Source organism: Nerophis lumbriciformis, linkage group LG25, assembly GCF_033978685.3.
Source record: "Nerophis lumbriciformis linkage group LG25, RoL_Nlum_v2.1, whole genome shotgun sequence".
NCBI classification, from domain to species: domain Eukaryota; kingdom Metazoa; phylum Chordata; class Actinopteri; order Syngnathiformes; family Syngnathidae; genus Nerophis; species Nerophis lumbriciformis.
In genome coordinates, this window is record NC_084572.2 from 12,570,001 (window position 1) to 12,594,668 (window position 24,668).

At 39.2% G+C, this 24,668-nt stretch overlaps 2 protein-coding genes across 5 annotated transcripts in view; one reads left to right on the forward strand and one right to left on the reverse strand.

Annotated features, from left to right (window-relative positions):
• The window catches only part of rab11fip4b (RAB11 family interacting protein 4 (class II) b), a 102,645-nt gene extending 88,383 nt beyond the window's left edge, over positions 1 to 14,262 (reverse strand). For 2 of the 4 annotated variants that reach the window (XM_061983752.1, XM_061983749.1), the window contains exons 1-2: positions 14,128 to 14,262; positions 5,865 to 6,057 (exon numbers count right to left, since the gene is read on the reverse strand). The gene's annotated coding sequence lies outside the window, so the exon portion shown is untranslated. Of the gene's footprint in view, positions 1 to 2,247; positions 2,390 to 5,864; positions 6,058 to 14,127 lie in introns of those variants that run through there. The other 2 variants (XM_061983750.1, XM_061983753.1) reach the window with 2 other exon arrangements.
• LOC133621604 (uncharacterized) lies at positions 8,370 to 22,347 on the forward strand. Its single transcript, XM_061983755.1, has 11 exons — positions 8,370 to 8,503; positions 8,608 to 8,756; positions 8,826 to 8,994; positions 14,136 to 14,480; positions 14,554 to 14,835; positions 18,093 to 18,116; positions 18,189 to 18,290; positions 18,845 to 18,875; positions 18,945 to 18,994; positions 19,056 to 19,090; positions 21,874 to 22,347. Exons 1-11 carry the CDS (start codon positions 8,440 to 8,442, stop codon positions 21,949 to 21,951), a joined length of 1,329 nt encoding a protein of 442 aa, XP_061839739.1. The 5' UTR covers positions 8,370 to 8,439; the 3' UTR covers positions 21,952 to 22,347.
• The last annotated feature ends 2,321 nt before the right edge of the window (positions 22,348 to 24,668 follow it).

Below are 24,668 nucleotides of genomic sequence, written 5' to 3' on the forward strand. Positions count from 1 at the left end.
GCTATGCAAATTCCAAACAATTCATTTGGGGTACGCACTAAAAAATATTGGGTAAAAAAACAATCTAATTTTAAGCCAACTGCTGGTTCAGAAGAGGACAAACCCCTTATCTGAGTTATTTTAACTCAACATTTTGGGTAAATATTTTCAACCCAACTTTTGCCTTGAATTATTTAACCAAAAAGTTAAGTTATGATAACTTCATGTTGGGTTATTCCCAACCAACTATTGGGTTGAATTATTTAACCCAAAAGTTGATTCATGCTAACTCAATGTTGGTTGATTCATAACCCAACTATTGGGTTGAATTTATTTAACACAAATGCTGAGTTATGCTCACTACAATGTTGGGTTATTCCAAACCCAACTATTGGGTTGCGCAATTTGTGCTGCGCTCCTTGACCCAATAGTTGGTTAAAAATTACAAGTTTTACTGCTGGTTTGTCCAACTCCTTCCCGACTACTGATCAAAATTATTTTTATTCCATTAAAATATACTCAAAAGCAAGATATGAGTGAATTATTATTATTTATTTTTTTTACAATAATTGCTGTGTATGGTCATAGTAGTTCTATACAGCATGCTGTGTAATATTTGCATGTACACAAGATGTGTGATTGTAAATAATGTTAATGAGATTAATCCTTAATAAAATTTCCTTCAAGAAAAAAAGCACCTTTTTAATAAAAAAAAAGCCTTTTACCCAAAAATGCATTACAAAAATGGTTCATAGTAGAGATGTCCGATAATATCGGGCTGCCGAAATTATCGGCCAATACATGCTTCAAAATGTAATATCGGAAATTATCGGTATCGGTTTCAAAAAGCTGTACGGAGTGGTACACGGACGTAGGGAGAAGTACAGAGCGCCAATAAACCTTAAAGGCACTGCCTTTGCGTGCCGGCCCAATCACATAATACCTACGGCTTTTCACACACACAAGTAAATGCAAGGCATACTTGGTCAAGAGCCATACAGGTCACACTGAGGTTGGCCGTATAAACAACTTTAACACTGCTACAAATATGCGCCACAATGTGAACCCACACCAAACAAGAATGACAAACACATTTCGGGAGAAGATCCGCAGCGTAACACAACATAAACACAACAGAACAAATACCCAGAACCCCTTGCAGCACAAACTCTTCCGGGACGCTACGCTACAATATACACCCCCCGTGCCATGTTGGCATTTTTTCCCCATAACTTGAGTTGATTTATTTTGGAAAACCTTGTTACATTGCATCCAGTGGGGCATCACAACAAAATTAGGCATAATAATGTGTTAATTCCACGACTGTATATATCGGTATCGGTTGATATCGGAATCGGTAATTTAGAGTTGGACAATATCGGAATATCGGATATTGGCAAAAAAGCCATAATCGGACATCTCTAGTTCATAGTAATGAAAACCCAGAAATGTAGTTAAAATAAAACCCTTATAACCCAAAAAATGGATTGCCCTTCGTAAAAATAATTCAAAAATGTCACCCAACACTCGCAACTCATAAATTGGGTTATCAAAAATAACCCAGCATTTTTTAGTGTGTAGGTATGGAAGGCAAGATTATTGTATAAATATATCCACCATACCTCCATGGCTTGATTTAAAAATTTCGGGACTTATGCAGGTCAAAATACACAAAAACAGGTACCAATAGATGATAAACCTTGGTTTTGCATAACCGGTCCCCTTAAAAGTGAGCAAAATACTGTAACTATTACATGTTATCATGAATGTGCCTGTTAAATTACATACATATTTGCAGCTTGAACAGTATTGAAGGTTTTAGAGCGCTTTATAAGCAAAATATATTGTATCCTGATTAACTGCATTGTTAGCTGCCTCTTACTAGCAGTTGTTCACTATTTATAATGTACAGAAAAGACAAAGACACCTGTTCTTGTCTCACATAAGGGATGTCGGTGATGATGATATTTGCAAAGTGGTGCATTTACTGCATTTTGCATTGAACAATATTAATTACTTCCCTTTACTGTACATTTACAGTATGTATAGAAGCAATATAACAAAGCATAGGCCCTAAAGTCAAATTACGGAGTCTGTTGTTACCATTACCGCAGTAAAAAGTTAATTAAACAACATTTCACTGCGTTTTAACAGCGTGTGGGTCCAAACTAAACTGCTTATAAATACATTTTACGAGCCAGGGAAGTAACTTACAGAGTGTGACACAAGCATTATTTTAGAAAACAATTAGAATTAGAAGTTTCTTACTTCTTTCCTCATGGTCCAAATTGAGCAGTAAACATTACATTCTGACAAGTGAGTGTGGCCAGACGAGTCCAAAATACTTCTAGAGTTTCTTCAGGAACGACAAAAGACGCTCCTTCTCTCGCGTCCATCACTAAGCTAATTGTTTACGTCTGACTTCCGCATAGAGATGCGCGTGACCCTCCAGGACGCTTCCGGTGTGCGCGTGGACTAAAGCAGTGGTCCCCAACCACCGATACGTGGATCGATTGGTACCAGGCCGCACAATAAAAAATAAAAATAAATAAATAAAAAAATAAATAAAAAAATAAAAAATAAAAAAATGTTTTTCAATTAAATCAATATAAAAAACACAAGACACACTTCCAATTAGTGCACCAACCCAAAAAACCTCCCTCCCCCATTTACACTCATTCACACTCATTCACACAAAAGGGTTGTTTCTTTCTGTTATTAATATTTCTGGTTCCAACATTATATATCAATATATATCAATACAGTCTGCAGGGATACAGTCCGTAAGCACACATGATTGTATTTCTTTATGACACACAAAAAAAAAACGGTCCGCAGCTACAAAAAGGTTGGGGACCACTGGACTAAAGGAACGATTGTGTGATTTGTGCCTTTAATTTGTCGATCATGAATATTATATTCAAGAAACAACAAGGGACACATAATATAACGAAAGAAAAAAGATAGCGTTTGAGCAAAATGAAATCGGCAAAATAACTCACCAAAAACAATTCCCACCACTTTATTGCTATTAACCGCTTCCTGGCCTGACCGTGGTGAATGCGCTTCAACAAGGAATAAAACATTGAATAAGTTTGTAGATAAGGCATAAAAGCTGTCAACAACATTCCGAATACAGGTTTTACCATTATCAATCAATCAATCAATCAATCAATGTTTACTTATATAGCCCTAAATCACGAGTGTCTCAAAGGGCTGCACAAGCCACAACGACATCCTCGGCTCAGATCCCACATCAGGGCAAGAAAAAACTCAACCCAATGGGATGACAATGAGAAACCTTGGAGAGGACCGCAGATGTGGGGACCCCCACCCCTGGCGACCGGTGCAATGGACGTCGTGTGGATCTAGCATAATATTGTGAGAGTCCAGTCCATAGACTTAGACTTAGACTTAGACTTCCTTTTTATTGTCATTCAAATTTGAACTTTACAGTACAGATAAGAACAACATTCCGTTACATAAGCTCATGGTAGTGCAGGATAAAAAAGCAATAAGGTGCATATATAAATAAATAAATTGGTTACTGTACAAGTAAATATATTGCACTTTTTCACATGCTTCCCCGTTTATGGATGTATGTTATATTGTCTTTTTTATTCCAGCGAGTTAATCCATTTTGGGGGGAGTTGAGGGGATAATTTAATTATGATGCGTTCAAGAGTCTTACGGCCTGAGGGAAGAAGCTGTTACAGAACCTGGAGGTTCTGCTTCGGAGGCTGCGGAACCTCTTTCTAGTGGCTCTAACACAATAGTGGGAGTCCAGTCCATAGTAGGGCCAGCAGGAGATCATCTTGAGCGGAGACAGGTCAGCAGCGCAGAGACGTACCATGAATTGATTTACGTGGACCCCGACTTAAACAAGTTGAAAAACTTATTGGGGTGTTACCATTTAGTGGTCAATTGTACGGAATATGTACTGTACTGTGCAATGTACTAATACAAGTTTCAATCAATCAATCAATCAAAAACGTCCCCAACTGATGCACAGATGAGTGGTCCACCCTGGGTCCCGACTTTGGACAGCTAGCGCGTCATCTGTGGTCACCAAATTATGGGAGCCCTCTAGACTTGAAACCTTAAGGGGGAATTTTGCCTATCATTCACAATTCTTATTAAGCCATGTCTACACTAAGCCGGATAACCCCTTAAACGAATAAATATTTAGCCTAAGCCCCGTTTCAGCCACACTAAACTATCGTTTAAGGTCACCCTCCCTGGATCATTTTTTACATGGTTTAAGAGTGCCGTGTATTTCTTGAATCTCCGGCTCTTGAGTTTGAGTTTATTTGGAACATGCAAGCATACAACATGATACATCACAATTTACAGTTTCTCTATACAACATGTTCGAAAAGGAGTAGGAAGAAGCAGAGCTTATTTAATCCTACCCCTTTTCCTTTACATAACAGTTGCTAAAACTTTTGTTCACTTCCTGTTCTCAATTTATTCACAATATACTCCATAAGTAATCACAATAAAAATAAATAAATGATACTCGGTGAAGTAAGTTAAGATTATCTTGAAAATGAATGGATGGATGAAATAAATTCAGAATGTTTATCATGGTTCTTCTTCTTTGTACTTTGTAAACACTTTAAGTTTGAAGAGTTTCTTGAAGTGGCTCATATTAGTACATTGTTTGATTTCTTTGCTTAATCCATTCCATAATTTAATTCCACATACTGATATACTGAAGGTCTTAAGTGTTGTAAATGCGTACAAATGTTTTAAATAAAATTTTTCTCTAAGATTATATTTCTCCTCTTTTTTTGAGAAGAATAGTTGTATATTCTTGGGTAGCAGGTTATAGTTTGCTTTGTGTATAATTTTTGCTTGCAAATTCACTATGTCGTGGAATTTCAGCATTTTTGATTCAATAAATAAAGGGTTTGTATGTTCTCTATATCCAGCATTATATATTATTCTAACTGATTTTTTTTGTAACACTGTTAAAGTTAAAGTTAAAGTCCCAATGATTGTCACACACACACTAGGTGTGGTGAAATTTGTCCTCTGCATTTGACCCATCCCCTTGATCACCCCCTGGGAGGTGAGGGGAGCAGTGGGCAGCAGCGGTGCCTCGCCCGGGAATCATTTTTGGTGATTTAACCCCCAATTCCAACCCTTGATGCTGAGTGCCAAGCAGGGAGGTAATGGGTCCCATTTTTATAGTCTTTGGTATGACTCGGCCGGGGTTTGAACTCACAACCTACCGATCTCAGGGCGGACACTCTAACCACTAGGCCACTGAGTATTGAATGAAGTGTACTTTTGTAGTTGTTTCCCCATATTTCTACACAATAACTCAGATATGGCAACACTAGCGAGCAGTAGAGAATATGAAGTGATTTTTGGTCTAGAACATGTTTTGCTTTATTCATTATTGACGTGTTTCTTGCTGCTTTATGTTGTATATTTTTTAAATGAGATTTCCAATTCATTTTATCATCTATTATTACACCAAAAAATGTGTTTTCTTTTACCCTTTCAATATTTACTCCGTCTATCTGTATTTGTGTTTGACTTTCTCTTCTACTGTTACCAAATAGCATTAATTTAGTCTTACTGAGATTCAAACATAGTCTGTTTTTGTCAAACCATCTTTTTAATTTGTTCATTTAATCTGTTATTATTTGTATTATCTTCTGTGTGTTCTCTCCTGAACAAAATGCAGTTGCATCATCTGCAAACAATACTAACTTTAAGTCCTTTGTAACTTTACAAATGTAATTTATATAGAGATTGAACAATTTTGGTCCCAGTATTGATCCCTGAGGTACGCCACAAGATATTTTCAGCTCTGTGGAAGTGTGTTTGCCTATCTTCACATATTGCTTCCTGTTGGTTAAGTAGCTTCTTACCCAGTTCAAGACAAACCCTCCTATGCCATCCATCCATTTTGTACCGCTTGTCCTTTTTGGGGTCACAATACGAAGGTCCTGAGTAGTCTTGGGTTCAATCCCGGGCTCGGGATCTTTCTGTGTGGAGTTTGTATGTTCTCCCCGTGACTGCGTTGGTTCCAGTGACGTGCAGTCACTAGAGGCAGGGCCTCACCTGCCATCATGGAAAGAAAAAAAATGTAAAAAGAAAGAAAAAAAAATTAAATTGTTATATGTATCCAGTGATTATACTATAACGTTATTTTCCATTTAACTTCACCAGTTTTAGTATTTTTATTCAAAATCGCTGAATTTTCACATTTGCCGTTCAAATACTGAGAAGAGACGGTGCGGTGAACAGCAGCCAATTGAGGCACGTCACTCAGTGCCGCAACATGGATTGCGCAATGACTCGGCTAACTGCTGGCCTGCTGTGCAGATACACCTGCAGACTGCAGGTGTACCTAATTCACAACTCCTCCAACATGAACATTATTGTTTTTGCACTTTTTGGCTTCTTATTAAATAACTTTTGTAACCTATTTTCATGGGCTTTCCTCTTTGTGATGTTAAGTTCCTGTTATGCGCTGTTATACAGTATATGCCTTGAGCTCTTATTTTGAAGGCGCTAAGAGCGGAAGTGATGTCACGTTGCGGAGGTTTTTGAAAGAATGTAAATAAAGTGGTCCTCGTGTAAACTGGAGCCTCCGTGTTTGTTATTTTGTAGTTTCATACAGTATAGGCGACATTTATAAACCCTCGGTTACACTTTTTTAAATAGATTCAATCTTGCACGTGGAAAGTTTAAGTGAGGGCTTTAGTTGCAGTGCATGGACTTAATTTCTAAGTAAAGGTAAGACCATAATAACGTTTTTTTTTATTAAATGTGCTTTTTTGTGTGCTACAGTTTGTATGTGTAAAGTTAAAGTTAAGTTAAAGTACCAATGATTGTCACACACACACACTAGGTGTAATGAAATTTGTCCTCTGCATTTGACCCATCCCCTTGATCACTCCCTGGGAGGTGAGGGGAGCAGTGGGCAGCAGCGGCGCCGCGCCTGGGAATCATTTTTGGTGATTTAACCCCCAATTCCAACCCTTGATGCTGAGTGCCAAGCAGGGAAGAATGCTGGTTAAAGTTAAAGTTAAAGTTAAAGTTAAAGTACCAATGATTGTCACACACACACTAGGTGTGGCGAAATTATTCTCTGCATTTGACCCATCACCCTTGATCACCCCCTGGGAGGTGAGGGGAGCAGTGGGCAGCAGCAGTGGCTGCGCCCGGGAATCATTTTGGTGATTTAACCCCCAATTCCAACCCTTGATACTGAGTGCCAAGCAGGGAGGCAATGGGTCCCATTTTTTTTATAGTCTTTGGTATGACTCGGCCGGGGTTTGAACTCACAACCTACCGATCTCAGGGCGGACACTCTAACCACTAGGTATGAGCTTTTAAACATAACCCGTTAACTGCTGCCAATTAAATGGTGAATAAGATACTCTTTAGGGTTCATATGTTTGTAAATCTGACTGTGATGAAGTCAGTGCCTCACCAGCCATCAACCTCACCGCACGTCACTGGTGGGTTCCCTCCGGGTACTCCGGCTTCCTCCCACTTCCAAAAACATGCACCCGGGGATAGGTTGATTGGCAACACTAAATTGGCCCTAGTGTGTGAATGTGAGTGTGAATGTTGTCTGTCTATCTGTGTTGGCCCTGCGATGAGGTGGCGACTTGTCCAGGGTGTACCCCGCCTTCCGCCCGATTGTAGCTGAGATAGGCTCCAGCGCCCCCCGCGACCCCAAAAGGGAATAAGCGGTAGAAAATGGATGAATGGATGGATTATTTTTACCCCATATCTGTTCCCACTACCGTACCTTAAATTGGAGTCCTTAATCTCGTTATATGCAAATATAATGACAATAAAGTCTATTCTATTCTGACATTCACACTCACATTCACACACTAGGGCCAATTTAGTGTTGCCAATCAACCTATCCTCAGGTGCATGTTTTTGGAGGTGGGAGGAAGCCGGAGTACCCGGAGGGAACCCACACAGTCACGGGGAGAACATGCAAACTCCACACAGAAAGATCCCGAGCCCGGGATTGAACTCCAAACTACTCAGGATCTTCGTATTGTGAGGCACATGCACTAACCCCTGTCCTACCGTGCTGCCCCTCTGATGCCATACCGTTATAATTTGTTTATTAAGACACAGTGATTAATTGTGTCAAATGCTTTTGTTAAATCCATAAACACTGTAGCAACACATTTTTTTAATATCTACTGGATTTGTGATCTCTTCCGTTATTTCAATTAAAGCCATTGATGTTGAGAAACCCGCTGTCGATATGTGTTGCATGTGTTATATCATGCATCCGACTTGTGGTGGATTCCATAAAAGGAAGTGTGTTTACAGCCTTCCCCCCTGCTCTTCTACTCTTCAAGAGGATGTCATATGTATTAAGAAATCAGAGAGAGGAAGAGAAGGAGAGAGAACTCTTCTTGCTTGCGGCAGCTTCAACCAGCATTCTTCTTCTTGAGTCAATCTAAGATGCACTTTGGGTCAGGTGGACAATCGCTTTGGATACCGCTGCTCATTTTCTTAACGCTATGGGGTAAGCAGCGCTTCACTTTGCTGTGCATCGCGTTTACATATGCAGCCTCAAAGACGACTTGTGAAACTGATTGCTGTTGTGTTACATCCCCTTATTTTACCTAGAAGGGCTGCCGGCGTCAACTTCTTCTCCCGATCTGCCGGCGCCGAAACTCACTGTTCATTCCTGGTCCAAGGACTCAGTGGTCCTGGTCTGTCGGGCCCCAGAAGGCCAAAGCGGAGTTTTCTTCTTGCTGCACAGCCGATCCGGAGAGGTTTTTTGTTTCTAACGTGTCATGTGTGGGCCTCCACTGGACTCTACTTGATTGTGTTTCTCTCTTCAGTCTTTAAAGGTGGCCTCAAAGGAGTTAGAGTCTCCTTCAGAGGAGGTTCACTTCACCGTGCAACTCAAGAAGGGACCAAAACCTGAATTACCGGTACTTTGCTGTTTGTACAGGAACCTGCAAGGACTCTATAGTGCTTATAGTCCATATTTTATAGAGCACCCAAGAGGTGAGTGTGCCTTTAAGATTTATTTTTTGGAAAAGTCTGACACTTTACCCCAAACATCACACCATTGAGCAGCTGAGGCATCACTTTAAAAAAAACAAAAAAAAAACTAAACAATCTGCACTGATTGTACTGCACATTTGGCATCAAATAATAAACACTCCCATCCGCCCTGGCTGCATGCAGGTGCTCCCTGCAATTTCTCATTGTCCTCTGCGCTGTGGGTGTGTGTGTGTGTGTGTGTGTGTGTGTGTGTGTGTCGCAGTTGTCACATCCTGCATTTTGTGTATAGAAAGCTCCCGCCCACACACAAGATCAAACACAAGGCGTGCTGCTGACAGCTACAGCAGGTTTGTGGTGAAACCGCCTCACCATGCTACTATGCTAAATGGTAACTAGGAGTAACTGAAACATAATGTGGGTGTATAACGGTCAATACAAAGTCCACTCTTCTGGGAAGAGACCTTAACACAAGGGGAACTGCACTTTTGGGGGGAATTTTGCCTATCGTTCACAATCACTACGAAAGACATGACGATGGATGGATTTTTTTTTATGCATTCTAAATAATAAATAAATGTAAATAAAAGTCAGCTTATAGCGGAGCCAATAGGAACGCCACTATTTCACCCATAAAACCCAATAAATAACCATTCAAAACCCCCCAACGATACTCAATTTACATTTCATGACTTGAATATTACGTAAGTATTAGTTATATTGTTATTGCTTACGCAGACAAACTATTTATAGCGGCGTCGTAATCACTTCCTGTGTCCCCATGTTTATATCATCGAGTGGTGTGCTGCTTCCTCGCTTCCTTGCTCCCTGTAAGTTTTTCTAGATCATAAATCATACGTCTCACCTGGACAGAAGAAATCTGAGTAGGTATTCAGACAAGTTGGTACACTTTGACTGCCATTTAGGACACGATAAGCGCTTGTTACCCCCGCTCTCCCAACCCGTTTCTTTGTGAGGATTATGAGACATTCTTCACCTAAATGGGAATATATCAACATCCTAGCAGTTGGTGACTCGGCATCCTAATGACAGCAGACCTTGAACAGTAAGTGATGTTTTATTATGTTTGTTGGCTCTCATAAAGTCTTCAGTGAGTAATAATCAGTAATGAAGAAAAAAAAGCAAACGTTATGATGCGTTTTTGAAATTATTCTACGCATGTGTTTAAAATTATTATGAATGTGCCCGTTACTAAATGACATACATACTTAATACCGATAATGGCTTTTTGCCAATATCCGATATTGTCCAACTCTTTAATTACCGATACCGATATCAACCGATACCGATATCAACCGATACCGATATATACAGTCGTGGAATTAACACATTATTATGCCTAATTTGGACAACCAGGTATGGTGAAGATAAGGTCCTTTTTAAAAATAATAAAATAAAATAAGATAAATAAATTAAAAATATTTTGTTGAATAAAAAAGAAAGTAAAACAATATAAAAACAGTTACATAGAAACTAGTATTTAATGAAAATGAGTAAAATTAACTGTTAAAGGTTAGTACTATTAGTAGACCAGCAGCACGCACAATCATGTGTGCTTACGGACTGTATCCCTTGCAGACTGTATTGATATATATTGAGTGGCGCAGTGGAAGAGTGGCCGTGCGCAACCCGAGGGTCCCTGGTTCAATCCCCACCTAGTACCAACCTCGTCATGTCCGTTGTGTCCTGAGCAAGACACTTCACCCTTGCTCCTGATGGGTGCTGGTTAGCGCCTTGCATGGCAGCTCCCTCCATCAGTGTGTGAATGTGTGTGTGAATGGGTAAATGTGGAAGTAGTGTCAAAGCGCTTTGAGTACCTTGAAGGTAGAAAAGCGCTATACAAGTACAACCCATTTATCATTTATCATTTATATATAATGTAGGAACCAGAATATTAATAACAGAAAGAAACAACCCTTTTGTGTGAATGAGTGTAAATGGGGGAGGTTTTTTGGGTTGGTGCACTAATTGTAAGTGTATCTTGTGTTCTTTATGTTGATTTAACAAAAAAAATAATAATAAAAAAAATAAAAACGATACCGATAATAAAAAAAACGATACCGATAATTTCCGATATTACATTTTAAAGCATTTATCGGCCGGTAATATCGACCGATAAATCTCTAATACATATAGTGTCTATATACAGTAAGACCTTAATGGAAGTGTTTGGATGTTTTTTTAAGGGCTTTGTAGGCGGAATTGCGCAACTCCCATAGGCTCCATTGTAAGCAGACTTTTGATCGCATTTATTTGATATCTAGAATGCATATAAAAAAAAAAAAACATCCATTGTCATGTCTCTCAAATAAAAAAACTACATTTTGGGGTGTGTCTGCAGAATGTCTGGGAGTATATTCAGCGTCCTTTGCAGTGGATATTTGTGTTTTCCATAACGGAGCTGTGGTTTCCTGAAATGTATACTTCTGACTGATTGTCATTCATCCAGGTCATTTTATTCTCAGGATATTGAATGGGTCACAACTGGACTGTTCAGGTTGTCCTAGAAACCATTTCGCCTCATCAGTTCATGCTCAAGACTAGATAGGACAGCTCTAGTCTGGGAGGGGTGTTGCGTCTAATTTAGGGGATAAATACCTGAATCCCACACCATCCCATCAGACTAGAGCTGTCCTATCTAGTCTTGAGCATGAGCTAATAAACCCTGCTTGTAGTTTTTATTAGAATGTAGCAAATATTTTGTCCTATCATGTTTCAAACAGGGGTGTCCTGATTCGATATTGATATCGGATGTCGATCTGATAACAGCCAAAAAAAGTAGTATCAGATTATATTGGTAAAATCTCAAAACAAGCAGTCCTGCAGCGCGTTTACTTGACAGCCAGTAAACATCTAAATAAATATGTATTTTAGTGAAGTCATTTACAAAAAGTAAACATGTTACGTTATAAGCTACTTGGAACTAGCAGCTACACAGCAGCTATAAGAAAGCAATTGCACACAAGCTAGACATATGTAAAGTGTCCTTAATTGAACAATATTGCAGTCTAAAACATGACATGTGTCAATATAGACAAGTATAAAATAATGATAGTTGCATATTGCTTACCGAAACAAATTATCCAATGCAGAAGCATATTTGAAAGTATCCAGTAACAAATGTGTCCGCATCATTCAGCTTATTGCGTTATGATATTTTAAAGACTTTAAAGATTATTTATTGTTTAACATAGGTGTTGCCAAAAAACATTTACCAGTAAACTTTTTTTTTTTCTTAAACATGTCTTGTCCAGCCACTCAGGCAAATCATTTTGTATATGTAGATGCCCATATCTGCTATACAGAATTGCTTTACAAAAGTGAAGTGTGGGATATTCTTTTGTTGCCGTATTTGTTTTTGGCTTTATTAAATGAAGCAATACAATTACCACTACACTTTAAATTAGATACATAAATCTGTTCCAGTTAAAATAGGTTAGTGTTTTTCATACCTTCTATTGTTTTTTGTTTGAGTATTTTTACTTGATAAAGCCTTTTTCTTTTTTACATTTCACAATACATAATAATACAACTGTGTATGATTTGTGCTGATATTTCATTGGTTTAGTATTGTTAACGGCCAATACTCAAGGCTCCAGCATTGTGTCAAAAGTGAAAAAAGTAATTTTTGATGTCAGGAGGCTCAATGTTTTTGCAATGCATTTAACAGTATTGGAATATCTTAAACTATGCAAACACATTGTAAAACATTATCAACTAGAAAAGCAATACGTCATTTCTGACATTTCCTGAAAAGATAGATGAAATTCAACCGATAATATTTGAGCTATAGCGGAATGAAAGAAACGAAGTAGACCCTCATGTCATTGGCACTCTTTGTCAATGCAGGACTGCTAGCAGTTGATCTGCCATTTCTTTTCCTTTCTCCTCTGCTCCCCCTATCCCCTGTGGAGGGGGAGACACATATGCGGTCCTCTCCAAGGTTTCTCATAGTCATTCACATCGACGTCCCACTGGGGTGAGTTTTTCCTTGCCCTTATGTGGGCTCTGTACCGAGGATGTCGTTGTGGCTTGTGCAGCCCTTTGAGACACTTGTGATTTAGGGCTATATAAATAAACATTGATTGATTGATTGATTGATAGCATGCACACACAAAAGCGTAAAAATAAAGTAATGTAGCAGAAACGATCCGAATAAAACCTCAGTTGCTACTTATCCAATTTCTGATATTTCTTCAAAGTTTAATCAAATCAGCCCGTAACTTTGAGTTATTTTGTGAACGAACCAACCAACCATCTAACTGAACAAACCAACAAATGAGCCAACAAACAATCTACTGAATGAACCTATACACAAACAAACGAACCAACAAACAAAGCAAAGAATTAACTAACAAGCTAATGAACAGGCCAACAAACAAACCAATGAAAGAAAAAAAAAAGAAACAACCGACAAACGAACGAGCCAACGAAACAACGAACAAACCAACGAAAAAACTATCAAAAGAACCGACAAACTGACAAACAAACCAAAAAATGAACCAACAAACTAATGAACAAACCAGCAAACAAGCGAACGAATAAACCAATGAAGTCAAAATAGAAAGATCCAAAGAACGAACCAACAAACAAGCATACAAACGAGAAAACAAATGAGCCAACGAACGAACGACTCAACGAATGAGCCAAAGAATAAGCCAACAAACAAACAAACAAACTAACTAACAAACTAACTGCAACAATTTCATACAGTATATCCTGGCAGAGGTAAACATATAGTTCTATGGTGTTGACAAAATCTTATTTTATTCATTTTGTCCTGAAAATGTTTTTTATCATTTAACTTCTAACACAACCTAGCGAACATTTCACCATGATTTTGTTTTGTTATGCCAAGAAAGGAATAAAAAAAAAAAACCCTTTGGGTGAAATCCGAAATAGGTTGTCATAATTTGTGCATCAAAATGTTAATTTTCTTCATATCAGATTCAAGTCAAATGGCCAATTCTACTCCAGATGCCTTACTATACCAAATAGGACATGTAGAAAATGAATGAATAGTTGGAAAGACAGATCTAAGATAAGGAGTTCAACAACGGACTGATGACTTAATTAATAAAAACATGTTCCCACTAATACTCATAGTTGCCTTACCCCTGCAGGTCTTTCCCCAACGTCAGCCATTCCCTCCTTGCCTCCTCCGGTCTTATCGGTGGATTGCCCAGGTGGCGTGGTTAACCATGGCGCCATGTTGTCCTTCAGCTGTTCTGCTCCAGGCCTTGTACAGTCTGGTCACAAACAGGCCTCCTTCCTTTTGGTGAGGGGTGGTTCAGGAGGAGAGCCTCAGGCCGTCCAGGGATCAAACTTGGAATCCCAACCCGGAGTCTTCAGCATGGGGCCGATGAAGCAGGGTCAGGACGGCGAGTATACGTGCTTCTACCAGGTCACTAGTAGAGAGGAAGTGGTTAATTCAAGTGTCAGCAACGCCGTTCGAATCACAGTAAAAGGTGATTGTTCTGAAATGTATTAGTCAGCATATGTCATGCAGACTAATCTTAACTGTGCTCTGTTTATGTTCAGACAAGCTGCCAGTGCCCACCCTCAGTCTCCAGCAACACGCGCAGGTGTGGCACATGCTCTGCACGGGGTCCCCCGCATACCCAGGTGCGCTGTTCAACCTGTACCTGCTGGACGGTCAACTTCCTGTCTCCAGTTATCATGTACAAGCCACCGGCCATGAGACCACGTTCCCTGTGCCGGTGCAGGACACACTGTTGGCCTCCTACCAGTGCCAGTACAGCGTCCTCTTGGGAGGGAAGTGGACTGATTCTGAACGCAGCCGCCCCCTGGCTATTTCAAGAGGTACTGACATACTGTATGTAGGGATAAGGTCATTCAAGATATTTTTTTATTATGAAATGTAATTATTCACAGTTAAATACTATGATATTTACATACAATTGTACATACATGTGATATACAGTATATATAATTTCAAATTAGTTTTAATAATTTTTTATTGAATCCTAAAATCCCAATACAACTATATTAAAACTCCTTAACTCCAAACTTACTGAGTTAAACTAAAGAAAAGTAATGAAATACAATATTAATGAATACAATAAAATACAGCAATATTTGTGTAAACCTCACTTTTCATGATTTTCTAAAAAACTAATTTGTACTATTTGTATTTGAATATAAACAACATCTCAAAGTATTAAAATATCAATATTAGGTGTTACTGATCTGATATAAAGTTAAGTTAAAGTACCACTGATTGTCACACACACACTAGGTGTGGTGAAATTACTCTCTGCATTTGACCCATCCCCCTGTTCCACCCCCTGAGAGGTGAGAGGAGCAGTGAGCAGCAGCGGTAGCCGCGCTCGGGAATCATTTTGGTGATTCAAACCCCAATTCCAACCCTTGAAGGAGGTAATGGGTCCCATTTTTATAGTCTTTGGTATGACTCGGCCGCGGTTTGAGCTCACGACCTACCGATCTCAGGGCGGACACTCTAACCACAAGGCCACTGAACAGGCGTATTATATATATCATTATATATTTTCCTATATATTGGGTCCGATATCAGCAACAACACAAGTATAATATCCAATATAAGCGCCAATACAAACAGCACGTTTACTTGTGCAAAGCTGCACTGCCAGTAAACGTCTAGATGTCCTCCAGTAAGCACACAAGGTTGGTCTTTTCTTGTATCTTAGTCATGTAATTGACAAAAGGTAAACATGGTAGGCTATAGGCTTATAGGAGCAGCTACCCAACAGCTAAGCATACAATAGCACACAAGCTAGACATACGTAATAAGTGTCCTTAATTGAACAATATTGCAGTCTAAAACACCACATCTGTCAATATAAACAACTATCAAATAATTATATTTGTATATTGAGTATTTGGAGGTAAGAACAAATGTGTCCGAATCATTCAACTTATTGCATCATGAGCTTAACTTAATCAATCAAAATTTATTTATATAGCCCATAATCACAAGTGTCTCAAAGGGCTGCACAAGCCACAACGACATCCTCGGCTCAGATCCCACATCAGAGCAAGAAGAAACTCAATCCAATGGGATACAATGAGAAACCTTGCAGTGCTTCTCAGTAATTTTCTCTCAAGACCTTCTTGGAGAACATCCTTTTTTCAGTTACTTACTCATTCACTGTTGTGTTACAGATTGAGTACAAACAAATGTGTTGAAAATTACTATAAAACGATAAGCGGTAGAGTTGAATAAGATTTTCGTACTCCTTTTCGGACTTGGTTTTAATGAGAAACTGAAAACGTGATAAATCATACTGTAATTGTATGGACGTTCGAAATAAACTAGCACCATAACCATTAGGAGTGTATAAAAATTAGAGATGCGCGGTTTGCGGGCACAACCGCGGAGTCCGCGGATTATCCGCGGATCGGGCGGATGAAATTAAAAAAAATTAGATTTTATCCGCGGGTCGGGTCGGGTCGGGCGGTTGAAATAAAAAAAAATTAGATTTTAAATAGATTCAGGCGGGTGGCAGTTAAACCAATTCGGAAATATATATACATAGTTAAATGTTGTTACCCACATACAAAAAACGAGCAGGCACCTGCTGCATATGCCACAACAGAAGAAAAAAAAAAAAAGAGATGGACACTTTTACGGAGCGGAGAAGGGACGCCTCGCCGGGTTCCGGGACCGAGGCCCCTTCCCCCGAGAGGGCCCCACCGGGAGCCGTAGCTGAGGCGATCCGCGAGAAGGACCCGACGCACGTCCAGGGTCACCACCGCGCCCACCGCACCGACACCCCGCCTCGTCCGCCTTCGCCGCGGCCGGCGTCACGCGCAGCAGGTAAGCAGCTTACCTGCCCGCCACCCCCGTGGCCGGGGGCTCGTAACAGGGGTCACTCCGCGCGCTCCGCCCGCGCAGCTTACCTGCCCGCCACCCCTGTTGCCGGGGGCGCGTAACAGGGGTCACTCCGCGCGCAGTGCGCTCACGAAAGGGGTGGGGCTCACCCTGGTTGATATAGACAGCAGGACGGTGGACATGGAAGTTGGAACCCGCTAAGGAGTGTGTAACAACCCACCTGCCGAATCAACTAGCCCTGAAAATGGATGGCGCTGGAGCGTCAGGCCCATACCCGGCCGTCGCCGGCAGCGAGACGCGCTTGGAGGTGCGCTCAGCGCGGCTCCCATATGATTGCGCACTGGTGTGCGTCTGGGTCGTGACAGCGTGGCACGGGAATGTCTGTGCTGCATTGGATCAGTCTCCTTTCTCTAACAGGCAAAAGCTTTATAACCTCACTAATGCCTTGCATCGTCTATATTAGATATATAACAACGGGCGGGTGCGGGCGGGTGCGGTTCTGATCAAATGTTAGGTCAGGTGGATGGCGGATGGTTGACGACTTTCTGATGCGGTTGCGGATGAAATAATTGCCTATCCGCACATCTCTAATAAAAATACAAATTTTCAGATCAATCGCTATTATTTGTACGATTCTTAATCGATTAAAAAAATAAATCAAAAAATCTCATTTTAATGTATATATTGTTTAATTTAATTTAATTTCTCTGCAATCTGTCCTTCCCAGCCACTTTATTAATTTTTTGGGGTATAATTGTATTAAACAAAACCAGTTTGCATTTACATAATAGAGAAATTGATAAGAGCTGTTCAATCATCCAATGCTATTAAAAAAAGTATAGATTTGGATTAAAATCGTTTTAAATCGAGAATCAATTCTGAATCGAATCGTTACCCCCCCCCATGAATCAAATTGTGTGGTGCCCAATGATTCACAGCCCTAATAACCATATTGTATATGATCAATATTGGTATTAGCCAATACGCAAGGCTCCAATATTGGTATCGCATTGGAAGTGAAGAAGTAGTATCGGGACACCAATAATTACAGTGTCGCAACAAGATTTTTTACAACACCGTATGCAATATTTGTTGCATATAAATTGTTTTTTTTAGTAGATGCTGTGATTTTATCCACAAGCAATAACTAGTCTTTTCAGTAGTTTGCTTAACTATGTGTATAGTTTCCTCCTATATTATCGGCGATGTGCACTTTATGTAAAAAGTGACCGTCTTGTCGTTTCAGGTCTTCCACCATCATCAACACCAGGTAATATTACATGAATACAAAGACTTCATACTGTAGCATATATCTATGTCACGTGTGTGTGTGTGTGTGTAGATGTTCCAGGCGTGGACTGGCCTCTTATTCTGGGCTCTCTCTCTGCTGTGGTGCTCTTCTTATTCTCAGTGGCACTGGTGGCTTTCGCACTACACAAAAAAGGTATTTCACCATCGCCCTCTGCTCTGTTTAATTTTTTAACCTACAGTCGCGATCAAAAATTGACATACACTTGTAAAGAACATAATGTCATGGCTGTCTTGATTTTCCAATAATGTCTACAACTCTTATTTTTTTGTGATCGAGTGATTGGAGCACATACTTGTTGGTCACAAAAAACATTCATGAAGTTTGGTTCTTTTATGAATTTATTATGGGTCTACTGAAATTGTGACCAAATCTGCTGGGTCAAAGGTATACATACAGCAATGTTAATATTTGGTTACATGTCCCTTGGCAAGTTTCACTGCAATAAGGCGCTTTTGGTAGCCATCCACAAGCTTCTGGTTGAATTTTTGACCACTCGTCTTGACAAAATTGGTGCAGTTCATCTAAATTTGTTGGTTTTCTGATATGGACTTGGTCCTTCAGCATTGTCCACACGTTTAAGTCAGGACTTTGGGAAGGCCATTCAAAAACCTTAATTCTAGTCTGATTTAGCAAACTTTTGTTCGCGACATTAAGTGTGATTTTCATGTCTTTTGTTTTGTTTTAAGTAAAAGCAGCAGCGGAGGAAAAGAAGAAAAGGTATTAGAGTTACAGTCGTTAATTCATGTTTTAAATAGAGAGGAATGACCCTTTTGTTTCATGATGTAGACAGGAAGCAAAGTTTTGGACTCAGGTTCATGGCAAGGACCATGTGGTTGGTGAGTCCAACATGATCTTCTCCAGAATTGGATGACTGGACTGATAACATTGTTTCGGCAGACCTCACCGTCAGATGTTCCAGCGTCACCTCCCAGGTAATTATTAATCAGCAGCTATAACTGCACTTGGCAACAACAACAACATCTGCACACTGATTATTAGATAAGCTTAGTGGTTTATTCCAACCTTTGTAACTACCTTTGCACATACTCAGATAACCAGTTGATCCTGACAATAAAAGTCCAATTGAGTTTGTCCTTAGAATCCCTCTCACTGGTTGGGGTCGGTTTGGCTGCGTGTGTATCTGAAAAAGACGTTTTGCGGACTGAAACAAAACGATACAATATCACCAACCAGTGGGCCTTGTGTGCTATTGTGTGCTTAGCTAGTGTGTAGCTGCTAGCTCCTAAGAGCCTATAGCCTACCATGTTTACATTTTGTAAATGACTTCACTGAAACACATGAAAATACAAACCTCGTTGGAGGAAATTTAGATGTTAACTGGCTGTCCAGCTTTGCACAAGTAAACACGCTGCATGACTGCTTGTATCGGAATTTATATCGAAGATTTTAGATGCAGGCCAATATAATCCGATCTTATTTGGCTGATATCGACCGATATCCAATGTCAATATCAGATCAAGACACTCCTAGACACTAGCATGTACTATAGCTGTGTGAGCTACCGCGCTAACAGTACACTCACATTTTGACAGCGATATCATGCTAGGTTAGCCTATTAGCTAAAAATAAAATAAAAAATGTGGTGCTCACAATTAGGCAGGTGTTCCTAACCTTTTTGACCAGGGGACCCAACTTTTCCACTACAGAGTGGCTGGAGTAACTCTTGATTTTATTCATATTCAATAATTATATCTAATCTTCTTTCAGTTTACAACATTGTCATGATATGAAAGCATGTGTAAATCACAAATATTTTTTATTTAACACATAAACCTTAGGCTTAGGTCAGGCTAATTAAAACAATTTAATTAACCAAATATACTGCGTAAGATGGGACGAAAAATACATTTACATACAATTATGTTGTGCTAAAATGAATAAACTAAATTAACAATGCAAATGTTTCTTAACTAAAGTGTCAATATAATTTAAGTGCAAATAAATCACCACTTTAGTCACCATTTTTGCGCTTAAGAAACTTCTCTATGACTCAGACTTCTTCTGTTGGATGTTGTCATTCATGCCACAAGGGGTGGAAAAGTGTATTACAACTGAGTACCGGACCACAGCTGAAAAACTGATATTTTTTGGCGGCCCAACGATATTGGGCCTTATGGTTAGGAAACACTGCTCTAGGGTACATATTTGTTAGTTCGAACATCTTTAAAAAGTCAATTTTGCACTACAGAGTAGCTGGAGTGACTCTTGATTTTATTCATATTCAATAATTATATCTAATCTTCTTTCAGTTTACAACATTGTCATGATATGAAAGCATGTGTAATTCACAAAGATTATTTATTTAACACATATAACCTTAGGCTTAGGTCAGGCTAATTAAAAAAAAAAATTAACCAAATATACTGCATGAGATGGAACGAAAAATACATTTACATACAATTATGTTGTGCTTAAATGAATAAACTAAATAAACAATGCAAATGTTTGTTAACTAAAGTGTCAATATAATTTAAGTGCAAATAAATCACCACTTTAGTCACTGTTTTTGCGCTTAAGAAACTTCTCTATGACTCAGACTTCTTCTGTTGGATGTTGTCATTACTGCCACAAGTGGTGGAAAAGTGTATTACAACTGAGTACCGGACCACAGCTGAAAAACTGATATTTTTTGGCGGCCCAACCAAACTGGGCCTTATTGTTAGGAAACACTGCTCTAGGGTACATATTTGTTAGTTCGAACATCTTTAAAAAGTCAATTTTGCACTACAGAGTGGCTGGAGTAACTCTTGATTTTATTCATATTCAATAATTATATCTAACCTACTTTCAGTTTAGAACATTGTCATGATATGAAAGCATGTGTAAACCACAAAGATTATTTATTTAACACATAAACCTTAGGCTTAGGTCAGGCTAATTAAAAAAAACAAATTAACCAAATATACTGCATAAGATAGGACGAAAAATACATTTACATACAATTGTGTTGAGCTAAAATGAATAAACTAAATTAACAATGCAAATGTTTGTTAACTAAAGTGTCAATATAATTTAAGTGCAAATAAATATACAGCTTCACCACTTTAGTCACCATTTTTGCGCTTAAGAAACTTCTCTATGACTCAGACTTCTTCTGTTTGATGGTGTCATTACTGCCACAAGTGGTGGAAAAGTGTATTACAACTGAGTACCGGACCACAGCTGAAAAACTGATATTTTTTGGCGGCCCAACCAAACTGGGCCTTATTGTTAGGAAACACTGCTCTAGGGTACATATTTGTTAGTTCGAACATCTTTAAAAAGTAAATTTGGCACAATTGGGACTTTTAAAAAAGTTGATTGAGTAAGCATGAATTTGAGTGATAAAAACAGCATCAAGTCTTGAAATAAACAACGACTGATTATTTTCATGTGCATGAAGTATTCTATAGGCACTGCCCAAAACACAGCTGTAACGTTTTGAACAGTCGCCCTAGCAACAGCAGCGATGCTATTCTCTCTCTCTTAGAAGCTAGCCATCTGTCTGATTTGGAAGCTGGCACTGCCAGGCCAAATTATTACCAATTGTTGCCTTATAGAGAACTTCAGCTGTACGCATTGAATTGCTAATGCATTTTCTTTACCAATCGGAGATGTAAGCTGTGCAGAAAATAGAAGCCCTGGTGCAGGAAACGATTTCACGCTGGGCTCGCTCGCAGCTTGTGCTCTGTGATTGTGTTGATGTTGTGTGCAGGAATGGGCCAATGGGAACTCAACCTCCAGATCGCCGTTATGGAACTCCCTCTCAACGTTCACCGGCCCCGTCCATTAGAACTCTCACTCTCTTTGGTGTATTTATACTTTATTACAGTATATCTATGTAGCATCCGCTGCCTTTAGCACAGCAGGACAGGAAAAGCAATTTTCACAAGTTCCTCTTTCCTGCGACGCGGCACACTTGTACTTATAATTAGACTGAATAAACAGTCTAAGCTATTTGCTTGTGGCAATTATCAATGTTTTATATTGTTGTTTTTTTGAGGGTTATTCCTATTGTGACCAGTGGTGAGGTTCAAACCTGGAGAGGTACTGGCATAAAAAAAAAATGTTAATCTTAATGTTATAAAACAAGAAAAATAAGAGAATAATTCATTCTGGGTAAACATTTTGTTTTCAAATCCTTCTTGATCAGATTTAATTTTTTTAATAATAAAAATAAATAAAAACATTTGTGGTCTTACTATTATTTGTATAAACTTTGTAAACACTGAGCAACTTTCGGATTACTCCTTATTTTATTGTCTGATTATTAAGACTAATGAAGTCACACTTACCGTATTTTTCGGATTATAAATCGTTCCGGAGTATAAATCGTTCCGGAGTATAAATCGCACCGGCCGAAAATGCATAATAAAGAAGGAAAAAAAACATATATAAGTCGCACTGGAGTATAAGTCGCATTGTATACAAATTGTATTTATTTTCTGCTGCATATTTCACTACTTCCAGCTTGTAACCTGCAGTATATGATTTCCTTTTCGGTGCCATTTTTGTTCAGCCCTTCTCAGTTTTTATAAGTTACCGCCAATGTTGAAATGATCAATTTTCATAGGTACGGAAGTCGTAGCATGTAGCATCTTTTTTTCCACAATGCACTTCTGCCATGACCCGCCCCCGCCAAATTTTTATTGGTTGACGTGTGTGTGTGTGACGATTGCTGATATACGCCTAGTCTCTTACGTGAGTGAGATAAATAATATTATTTGATATTTTACGGTAATGTGTTAATAATTTCACACATAAGTCGCTCCAGAGTATAAATCGCACCCCCGGCCAAACTATGAAAAAAACTGCGACGTATAATCCGAAAAATACGGTACTGTACATTAAATTAATTTCACATCATGTAAAGTACAAAGTCATGGTGTAAATGTTTTGCTAAATAAGCAAAATATAGTTAAAGTTAAAGTACCACTGATAGTCACACACACTAGGTGTGGTGAAATTACCCTCTGCATTTGACCCATCCCCTTGTTCAACCCCCTGGGAGGTGAGGGGAGCAGTGAGCAGCAGCGGTGGCCGTGCTCGGGAATCATTTTGGTGATTTAACCCCCAATTCCAACCCTTGATGCTGAGTGCCAAGCAGGGAGGTAATGGGTCCCATTTTTATAGTCTTTGGTGTGAACTCACGACCTACCGATCTCAGGGCGGACAACCTAACCTCAAGGCCACTGAGCATGGATATAGCGGATGTACAGAGGTGGTTAGAATCCAAATAGTTACTTGAGTAACAGTAAGTATTCAGTGAAAAAAAACCCAAGTACTGAGTAACTGGTGAGTAACTTTTCATTGATTTAGTAGCTATTTTTAATGGTACTTGCATTATAACCGTAGCTCACATTTTACAGTCACTTATGTTATAATAAAGCTAATGTTAGCATATGCGCAACGAAAGCATAAAAAACCCAAACACATCTACAATTTACAGCAACATGTTTTCTGTAGTTGGAAGTGGAATTCTTATAGGCGGAAATGTGAATATTTCTACTGACACAGATGACAGCACATTATATTAATGTTCTTTTTTCTAGTTTGTGAAGTAAACATTAAGAGTTGCGCTGCATCGTCTGACGTCATGTCACTTTTTACAGTGTGGAGATTGAGTGCGGTCATGTGACTGCCAGGCTGTGTTTGATTGGTGAAATGGTGTCAAACGGTGAAACAGAGTCATGTGACCGTTCCCGCTAAAACAGGGATTCTCAAACTTTGGTACGGAGAATCAATCTAGTGGTACGCCAAAGAATCACTTGATTAAAGTACAGTGTTTTATTTTCCTATATTCAAACACAGTGTTACTGTTCAAAGTGTGCGCAATGTTACAGTGGCCAAAAATGTCTAATACACTTGCTAAATAAGTTAAAGTTAAAGTCCCAATGATTGTCACACACACACTAGGTGTGGTGAAATTTGTCCTCTGCATTTAACCCATCCCCTTGATCAACCCCTGGGAGGTGAGGGGAGCAGTGGGCAGCAGCAGTGCCGCGCCCGGGAATAATTTTTGGTGATTTAAAATATATAAAACCTCGGCCTTGTTTTTAAAGAGTATTTAGGCCTACTACTTTACTATATTTTAATGTTACTTGCTTTTTCTGAGATAGTACTTGGTAAAAAGATTTAAGAACCACTGCGCTTGAAGAAGTCTCTCTAAAGCAGGGGTCCCAAAACTTTTTGACACGGGGGCCGCAATGGGTTAAAAAAATTTGGCCAGGGGCCGGGATATATACTGTATATATACGTTAGGTCAGGAAAAAACACAGACTGTTTCGCAGATTTCCCTGCTCTTCAGGGGAGTTTACATAGACTCCCCTGAAGAGCAGGGAAATCTGCGAAACAGGCTTGTAGGGATGAAATAGCCTCTGTGTTTTTTTCTGGCGTAACGTATATTCCGACTCTATATATATATATATATATATATACTGTATATAATCTGTCTCATTGCAGATTAGACCCACTGCCTTTTCCTTACATTGAACAAAAAAAAAAGTCATA

Excerpts from the sequence above, each read along its gene's own strand:
- LOC133621604 (XM_061983755.1), top strand. The coding sequence starts at position 8,440 with ATGCACTTTGGGTCAGGTGGACAATCGCTTTGGATACCGCTGCTCATT. Across the intron at positions 8,995-14,135 it reads TTTTATAGAGCACCCAAGAG|GTCTTTCCCCAACGTCAGCC; the intron begins GTGAGTGTGCCT and ends TTACCCCTGCAG. Across the intron at positions 18,876-18,944 it reads GCGGAGGAAAAGAAGAAAAG|ACAGGAAGCAAAGTTTTGGA; the intron begins GTATTAGAGTTA and ends TTCATGATGTAG.